General features: G+C 47.4%; 1 protein-coding gene across 10 annotated transcripts in view; it reads left to right on the forward strand.

The window, feature by feature from the left end:
• Positions 1-10000, forward strand: part of mef2d (myocyte enhancer factor 2d) — an 85000-nt gene that overhangs the window by 47809 nt on the left and 27191 nt on the right. For 7 of the 10 annotated variants that reach the window (XM_063199316.1, XM_063199314.1, XM_063199321.1 and 4 more), the window contains one exon: positions 3451-3588. In XM_063199316.1, coding sequence (XP_063055386.1) covers positions 3451-3588 — 138 coding nt within the window. Of the gene's footprint in view, positions 1-3161; positions 3297-3450; positions 3589-10000 lie in introns of all 10 variants that reach the window. The other 3 variants (XM_063199318.1, XM_063199323.1, XM_063199324.1) reach the window with 1 other exon arrangement.

Genomic DNA, 10000 nt, shown 5'->3' on the forward strand with positions numbered 1-10000 from the left:
GTGCTCTAGGCCTAAAAAGATGATCAATTTGTTGCCAGACTTATAAAATACGTTTCCCTCACCCCGATTGGACATTTTGGCCTAGATGGCGTCACAAAACGTAGGCACCAGAGAGCCTGAGGAATACATACGGAGCATGCTCAGTTGGGCGCTTGTGATGTGACAGGGCTGTGATAACCCCAGCAGCACCACCACCACCCTCCACACCACCCTCCGCCTCCCCTCGCTCCGTACCCGATAGAGAGGCTCCATTAGCCCCATGCATAAGTCATGTCCAGCTGGGTGGTGGCTGTGCATCGGCCCCTGTCAAGGGCCGTGTAGCACAGCAGCGAAAGTGCTCTCTCGCGCTCTCTCTCTCTCCTTCTATCCTACCCTCCTTCTGTTTTTTTTCTCTTCATCCCTTTCACTATTCCATCTACTTTCACCTTTTCTTAAGTAGTTTTCCATCTGTGTTTACAAACACAGTCTTTTTTTAGTATCTCTGTCATTACCCTTTTTTCTCTCTTTGCCTCTTTAGTTTGTCTTTTAGACCAACCCAACTCTGTTCCAACCCGCGCTCTCCACCTCACCATCGCTATCTTTCCCTTCTTTTGTTGATATTTTTGTCTCCTCCGTCCGGTGTAGATTTTATTCTTTCTCTCTCTCTCTCTCCCTCTCTCTCTCTCTCTCTCTCTCTCTCTCTCTCTGCCTCATCTTTGTTTTTGTCTTTTTACTCTTTACTGCCTGCCCAACGATCCGCCCCCTCCACCGCCTCCGTAGCCCGAGCGGCTGCTTTGCCAGAGCACGGCTCCCCGTCTCGGAGCCTGCTCCCTGGGGACGCCTGCAGGGGCCCGGGCCCCCCCATATACGCTGCGCCGCAAATGGGACGTGACACGACATGCGGCCTTCATGGATACTGGGCTGCCCAGCTCGCCCCCTGCTCCCCTTAGTCCATATAGAGAGAAGAGAGGGAGCAAGGGACGGACGGACGGAGGGAGGGAAGGAGGGATAGAGTACATTTTAAAGAGAAAGAGGCTTGGGAATTGGAGGGAGTAGAGAGATATAGAGTGAGAGATGGAGAGAGAGATGGAGAGGGAGTGAGAGAAAACAGGGCAGAGGAGGACATGGATGAGTCAGACGGGAGCCGTGGGAAGATTCTGTCAGAAAGGAGGATGAGAGAAAGACAGAGAGAGAGAGGGAGAGCGAGAGCGAAAAGAACGAGAAGGCAAGAAGAAAGATCAGGATGAGGGCCAGCATGCACAGGAATGCAACGTGAGAGAAATGGAGAGAGGGGGAGGAAAAGGGGATTGAGAGGAGTGGAGAGGAGAGGACAGGACGTTTTCACTTGGTCACAAAAAAGGATGAGGGAAACATAGAGAATATGTGAAGGTGAGCTGAAGAACCAGAGAGAAAAGGAAGAGATTGAGAAGGGGGTTGGCAAGAATATGATTGCCATGATGATGATGATGATGGTGGTGGAGAGAGAGAGAGAGCACAGAGAGGGAGAAGTACAGAGAAAGAGAACACAAAAGGAGAGAGAGAGAAATCACAAAAAGAGAGAAAGAGAGTAAAGGAAAGAAGAGAGAAAGCACATGGAGAAAGAAGAGAGTGAGTGAGGGGTGAAAGAGAGAGCAGGAAACAGAGGGAGAGTTAACACGGAAGAGAGAGGGGGAGAGCTGAAGTGAGAAAGAGAGCAAGAGATGGAGAGAGCTGTGGAATGAGGAGAGAGAGAGAGAGAGAGAGAGAGAGAGAGAGAGAGAGAGAGAGAGAATAGGGCGCGATAGGGCGCCCGGAGGGGGGAGGGGCTGTGGGAGCTCGCTCGCTCGCTCACTCCGCAGCCAGCCAGTCACAGCCTGAGCTGCTCTGCAGTGGAATCTTCCCCTGGCAACACAATAGAAAGGCACACTTGAAAGCGAGTGGAGCCAGCAGGGGAGGGAAAGAGGTGTGCAGGCAGGGACAGGTGAACAGATGGAGTCAACCGAGAGACAAGCTGATCAGCTGACCGACTCCCCCCTTTGCATGTGAACACGCTTGGTGTGTGTGTGTGTGTGTGTGTGTGTGTGTGTGTGTGTGTGTGTGCGTGCGTGTGCGTGCGTGTGCGTGCGTGTGTTTGTCATGTGTGTGACTTGGCACCATTGCTACTGTAAATTGGAATTAACACATTGTATGTGTGTTTTTTTCTTCATTCATTACAAAAGCTCCCACAAACAAATGTTGGTGCATAGATGAAATTCATACTGGCATAGTGCGTCTGAACGGTGCGTCGTGTGCCTAAATGGCATATCATGACCAAAGACGTCTCAAACTGGATAAGGCTGCAAGCAAAGATTATTTCATTGAAAGCTAAGCAGTACGTATCAGCTTAGCTACATCTGTGCTGCCTTTGAAAGCGGCAACTTGCAACTATGAATACCATATGATGACATGTATGCTGAGGATTAGCTGTTCACTTCAAGCGATCGAAAGGGCCACAGATTGTCCTAAAGGCTTGAAGTGTTTTCACATTGCGTGACGGCAAAATGAGCTGTTGTTCTCTTATCCACTCATTTCATCATCCAGTTCATCACTATGATTAACGAAAGTGGGAAAAAGAGCATTGCACTTTTTTAGAAGCCATTTTTTTTTTCCGCCAGTACTCTGTATTTGATGACGGAGGGCCCCATCCAGCAAAGCTACTTACTCAGAAAGCCCGTTTTTCTGAAAATCCTCTCAAAATAAGATCCGGTTTCCGCCGCAAAGCCAAACTACACTGACTCTAAACTCCAGAGCAGACTTTGCTCTGAGCTCTTTTCCCTGTAATGGTTCCTCTGTGCTCATGTTTAACTGTGCGAAGGGTTCATTTTTGTATTATTGCTATTCCCAAGTGACAGTGATAAAGGCTTATTTGCCCCGTTTATTGCGTTTCTGGGGTGTAAACTGCACTCACATTTCCTGTGAGTGTGTAGCTACGGGAATGAAACCGACCATGACCGACCATGCATGAACTTCGTTCAGAAGATGTTTTAGTAGGGTTGTTGTGGATTGCATTGATTAGAAGCCTGTTAACGTTGAATTCGCAGGTGTATTTTTGTGAGTGATGTCCATTGCTAAAAAATAACATTTGCAAATGAAATGAAAAAAATGTCCCTCCCCTCTCCCCCTTTTCCTTGTTTTGTGCTGTTTTTTGTTTGCACCGTTTAAAGACATTGCGAAAGAAAGGCTTTAACGGTTGCAACAGCCCTGAGCCCGATGGCGAGGACTCCATCGACCAAAGCCCGTTAAACGAGGACAAGTATCGCAAGAGCGAAGAGCTGGACATCCTCTTCAAGAGATATGGCGTGAGTACCCAGCACCTCTGTTTATTTCTCTACCTTGCTAACCTACGATCCTTTTCCCTCTTTCTCTCTCTCTTTCCTTCTCTTCTTCCTGTCTCTCTCTCTCTCTCCATCTTTCTTTTTTTTCTCTTTCTGTTCTCCCCTGGAAACGGAAAAGGCTCTGAACAAGAAAGAGCAGCGGGACTCTGAGAGCCCAGAGCCTGAGGAGCCGTTCTCCCTCACCCCCCGCACTGAGGAGAAATACAAAAAAATTGACGAGGAGTTTGATAAAATGATGCAGAGCTATAGGCTGTCAGTGAGTACCGGCCCGGCTGCCACTGTGGCCACAGCAACAAACTACCCCCCCAAAAAAACAAGCAAGCAAGCAAACCAACTACAACCGACTCACAGAGCACCTGCTCCCCCTCCTCCTCAACACCATCACCTCCACCACTCTCATCCCACCCCATCCCACCCCATCCCTCTCTCACCTCACCACCTCATCTTCCTCCTCCCCATTCCTGTCCATCCTTTTCATTTTTCACCCATCCCGCCTTCACTTCCCTGTACCCCCCTGTCAAGTGTGCGTGTGTGTGTGTGTGTGTGTACCTGGGTGAGGAGTGGTTTAAAGAGGCTTTGGTCAGCCGCTTTGTTACATTTGCCCAGATGAGGATAGATTCAATTTATTTCAAGCCAATCTCTGTCCTTTACATTACATTTTCAATATTCAAAATTTGGGGGAAAGGAAATAACAAATCCTAGACATGCCCAGTATGTTTACTGACCTGACCTGCTCCTTACTTTATTCTTTTTCCAATACTGGGGAGCATTTCTGGAAAGCGTAGTTGTTAGCAGTTAGCAACTTGGGTAGTTGCCAATTGGAAATTGCACTGCAACCAACAGAGTAGCTAACATAGTCCGCAACTACGCTTTCGAGAATTGCACCCCTGAAGAGATGCTCAATACGGTCCCATAATTGTATTACCATGAGTTTTTGTTTTGTTTGTTTGTTTGTATAGCTGATTGATGTCCATCTTCTTGTTGAAAGCTGCCATTAGTTTAGCTTTATAAGGAGATGGGCAGAGCGGAGACTGGGAACAAAGAGAGAAGATGGTTTAGGCAGCTGCAGTGCAAATCCAAAAGCTCCAGAGCAGGCGAGACCCAGATGTGCCTTAGCCACAGCCAGATGTGCACGCCTGCCTCCCCCCGGCCAGGTTCCCTGGGCCTGCTCCGCAAACCTCAGCCAGCCTCACACAGATTCCTTCCTGCCTGGGTTGAAATAAACACATCTCTAGGGGGTGGAAAAAAGTTCAACAAAGGCGAATTCTATGAGTTCCAGGAACAATCCTCATACCCCTGGCTCAAGTAGAGAAATGATGGATTTGTTGAAGGAATATGAAAGGAGAGAATGCTAAATGCAAAGTTCAGCTAGTTTATCTGTGGAGTCATTTCCAGCAAGAATGTTTTGCAGGATGGTTGCAAGCAATAACTGCCTTAGCTGTTTGTCAAATGCAGACCTGCGACCCAACCAAATCAGCCTGATGCAGAGCTAAGGTCCACGAATGAAAAATGAAATCTACCATACCGATGCGGTCTCTACCCTGGTTCTCTCTTAGCCTCTCCTAGCCTCAACCATTTCCTTGCCCGGTACACGCACGCACGCACGCACACACGCACACACACACACACACACACACACACACACACACACACACACACACACACACACACACACACACACACACACACACACACACACACACACACACACACACACACACACACACAGTTCACCAGCAATTGTTGAGCAGCGGAAACGGAAGCATACTGCACCAAACTGTCCAACAGGCCTGTGATATCTCTCCCCCAGTCCAACACGAGCTTTGTCTTGCCCCGGCCACAACCCGAACCCAATCAACCCTATTCTCTGCTGAGATGGACATCTGTAGGGATGGACAAGGGCTAGTTTGGACGACCACCAGTTACCTAGATCAGGTGTATCTGAGTATTGGTTAGTTAGGTGAAAATATTAGCAGAATGCTATGATTGAACCGATTTGTAACTCGGAAAGTTTTAGAGGCATGTACTGTAGATGTGCACTTATGCAGGAAAGCATAAAGTCTTGTGCCACTGCTGTCTTAGAGAAAGGTCATGTAGGGTTTCATAAGGCCAATTTGTGCTTCTATCTTTGAATCTTCACAATTGTTACGGTGACACATTATGCCACGGCCACGGGCATCCTGTGCTATAAACCTGACAAGAGTCTCCCGGAGAATTGTAACTACATGTCATCGTAACACGAGCACTGGCCACTGTAATTGGTTTCCCCATGTGTGCTACTGTAGTAGAATTGGGGTCAATAACCAGTCACACCTCTATAAAACGCAAACTTTGCTAGCAAGCTGTCGACTTTCTACATAGATAGCCAGCTAATGAGCTGCTGTTGCATAGTTGGGCAGTTGCCAGACTCCTACCAAGTCACCTCAAGATTATCTTTTTTGGCGTCCAATGGCTGAGCAGTTTTATTTTAGATTCTACCGTCATTGTCTTTTTTTTCCATTTAAATCATCTATTTCATTTAAAGCAAATTTAGAATACAACTGAAAATGTTTGTAGCATGTACAGTATTGCTATCATCAAAATCCCTCTGGTATGTTAACATGAAATTGTGAAGATTACTAAAAATGTTAAAACCTGTACACAAGCATATTTGTCTATCAGCGACTAATATCATTGGCGTAGGCTAGATTTGATGAGTAGGCGTAAATTCTGATTTTGCATAAAGAGCCCTCACTGCTGTCTGTGCCAAATTGTGATGTCGTGGTCTTTGTGGTGGCCAGATTGTGGGATTGGCAGAATGTCCATTTCCTGTTTTTGAATGTTTTAAACCCTGTCCAAAATTCAAGTAAGCAGCAGTTAAATTCAGTGGCTTTGCATTCATTCAGCAATTTGACCACTGACGACGAGGTTGAGTAAAAAGACAGACACAGGATGGGGGTATTGCCGCTGGTCACGACCTTGAGAGGTCACTACAAAAAAGGGTCATAAATGTCAGCTCAGTTTGACCCAGCTGTGTGTGCGTGAGTGTGAGCGTGCACGCATGTGTCAGAGTGTGTGGCCGAGCTGTCGAATGAGCAGGGTTTCTCTGAAGTGCAGAGGGAACATTTCAAAGGCTCGGAGGACGCGGGGGAACGTCGTAAACTAGGGCACCAGCGTAACTCACTCTGATATCATTACATCCAGGAAACACTCCAAATGTCAGGCCCTCTGGAGGGAAAAGGACAGGTTCTTAGAGACGTCAAGCCCACATAAACCACAGACCCGCACAGACGTGCGCATTTAGTCATATTAATGTCACATATTAAATTTATCGAGAGGGTGTTATTTGGACCTTCCACAAATTGAAATTTTCTCTGCTTAGTTAGTTTCATTTCACACATTGAATGTGGGTTGGGGGACTATGGGAAACGAGCATTTGCATTTTGCACTTCCACCTTCAATGAGAAATGGTAGGATTGACCTTAGTTTGTCGACTCTTCCATATCTTCCTAAAACCACCTGTTCCCCTGGTAGCATTTGGAGAATAGATATTGGCTTAGCCTGTCCTGGTCTGTCCTCAATCGACCAGACGTGTCTTGTAGAACACAAACCCCCATATGTTACACCTGTCTGTCAACCTGCCCGACCTCCACGCATCGTATACCTCCTAGGTCCAATGTGAACGTGTGAACAAAGAGTAGCCTCCCCCATGCGCCCGGCTGCAACCCCCCTTCTCCCTTCGCCCTGTACCCTCTCCCCCCTTCCCCCTCTGTCCCCTATCCCCTACCCAACTTCCCATGGCAGAAAGAGCTGTTGGTTCAGTGCTGTATGCTTCTGGTCTCCTCTCCTCCAGCTTCTCACTCCACACCACCCTTCCCCTTTTATCCCTCCCTTCCCCCTTTCATCCATCCATCAATCCATCCATCTGTCCTTGCCTCCATTCACCACCCTCCTCTCCCTTGCCTGGCTCGTGTGCAGTGCTGTAACCCCAGAGCAAGTCTAGATCCCACAGTCCTGGCCACCAGCATGCCAGATTTGGCACAGATTTGATGATGAAGACTTTGATGATAATTTGGTTAGTAATGATAATAAATATGATGATGATGATAACAATGTGTGATGATTTGTCCTGAAATGAAGCCTTGGTGACCTTCTGTTGTAGTAATTTGGCTGGCATAGGGATTTTCCGGAGCTGTTTTACAGTTACCCTTGGTAGGGCATGTAGCTGTAGGAACAGGCAGGTTCGGCAGTCTCCCCCCGTTTTTTACCATTGCTACGCAGAGCCTGAAAACTTTGGGCAGCTGCTTCGAATTTTAAGCATTTCAGTCAGTCGGTCGGTTCAGCCGCCCTACGCTCTGCATTCTTCAGGCAAACCTGCAACACGACCACTTTAGATTCCACACGTCCTCGTTGACCCCTACAGATACACCCATAGTGACGGAAAGAGAGAAAGAGGAAAAAGGGAAGGATAGAGACATCGAGAGAGAGAGAGAGAGAGAGAGAGAGAGAGAGAGAGAGAGAGAGAGAGAGAGAGAGAGAGAGAGAGATCCTCCATGCATGAAGGTTGAAGGAGGCTGGGGAGAAGAGAATGGGAGAGCCTGGCAAAGGTCAACAACTTCCCGTTATGCCTCTTCCTCTCCCATCTATTCCTCCTCCTCCTTCTCCTCCTACACCCCCCTCCCCCACCTCTGCTTCTGTTCTACTGTTTTATTCGCCCTTTTAGTCGCCTTCCCCCAACCACACTGCCAGGAAACGGCAGATAGAGGAGAGAGAAGGAAGGACAGGCGAGCAGAGTGAACAGACAGACCCAAACTCCTCGGAACTGGGTCCCTCCGCACAGGACACAGGAGGCTTCGAATGGCCCACATTCTAAAATTAGTGGCCCAGCCTCCGTTCCTGCCTGCCTGCCACGCTGCCTCTGCCTGCCTGCCGTCCTCTCTGCCTGCTTGCCTGCATTGCCAGAGCTGAGCAGGGATGCATTTCTCGAAACCATAGTTGCTAACTTCATTAGCTACTTTGTCTTTTTCAATGCAATTTCCCATTGGCAACTTCCCAAGTTGCTAACTAGCTAACAAGTACGCTTTCGAGAAATCCACCCCTGAGCTGAGTTGAGCTGGGCTAGAGAACAGGCACAGCACAGAGTAAATAGGTTGAGGCGAGCGCACACACAAACACACGTAAACACACAGCCACTGGACAGTTTGAGTCCACTGTTGCCCAGAGCATGTGAAACACCCCTCTTCCACACACACACACACACACACACACACACACACACACACACACACACACACACACACACACACACACACACACACACACACACACACACCACAACCTACCCACACTCAGCCCACCCATTCGCATACACCATCACCATCCACCATCACCTGTCCACGGCCCAGCACGGCCCATCCACTTCATCACAGGGCACCGTCGTAGTCCGGTTGGAGCGGTTATCTCATTAGGACTCCCTCTTTTAGGGCTGCACAATTATGGAAAAAAATCATAATCATGATTATTTGGGTCAAAAACGTAATCACGGTTATTAATCACGATTATAGATGTTTTGCAATTAAATTATACCAAAATGAAATATAACCAAGAATGAATTATGTATGGTATGAACAAAATAAAACTGAATTGTAATAATTATGTAAGAGGCAATAGCATGAAACTTAGGTGGACAGATTTCTGGCCAGAAACACCAGCCTGTCAATATGTTCTGGCTTCAAGGATGCTCAAAGGCACGTCAGTATTGCCAGGATTAAATCCTGATTGAAATCCCGATTTCGATATCACGATTAAATCACGACTTTCGATTATTTTCGATTAATTGTGCAGCCCTACCCTCTTGCATGGACCCCATCAACCTGCCAGAACATTGGCACCCCCCCCAGATGATTTAATGTGGGTTAAGTGTAGTGCCCACATTAGTTGGGTCACATGGCTTAGAAACCCCATTAAGATACTGGAGTCCCCGTTACAGGCAAGCATGGCCACACACAACTGGTGTCTCAGTGCTGCGAAGAACCACACACACACACACACACACACACACACACACACACACTGTATCCCCCCCCACCCCATCTCCTCCTCGCACTCTGCTGATGTCAACCCCATTCTGTATTTTTATTCTGTCTCCATCATCTTCTGTACCTGGTAGACCCGTGTCTTTTCAGCACTAGTGAAAACCTTAGTCACTCATTTCTTTGCGTCAGTTTTTTTTTTACCCCCACCAGTAGCTCTCTACTTTTTCCCACTGGCTGCATCACAAACAAAAAGTCCTTTCATTTCCAAAGCAGCGCTGTCAGAACCCACTAGTGCTACGCTTTCATTTTCCAGTCGAGTGTTGTGTTTGGTTAAAAACAACAACAAAAAGACTACTGTAGATAGAAAGGAAAACGTCATTACAGCCCAAGTATATGCCAATACAGTACTATGCCCAGCTTGATTATGGAGTTTATAGATGGAGTATGGAGTCTCTGTCAGAACACACTAGTGCTTCGTTTGTATGTAAGAAAGTACAGTAAGCAGAAAGTAAATGGTGTTATAAAGCCCATATCTGCAGTATACAGTATGCCAATACTATAAGCAGTTATAAGAGTTTATGGTGTGCGCCTACTGTAGCCAAGTAAACTAGATCATTCCTGCTGGCAGAATATGTTTTCTGACCGGTAGGTTGG

This window comes from Engraulis encrasicolus, chromosome 5 (genome assembly GCF_034702125.1).
Source record: "Engraulis encrasicolus isolate BLACKSEA-1 chromosome 5, IST_EnEncr_1.0, whole genome shotgun sequence".
NCBI classification, from domain to species: domain Eukaryota; kingdom Metazoa; phylum Chordata; class Actinopteri; order Clupeiformes; family Engraulidae; genus Engraulis; species Engraulis encrasicolus.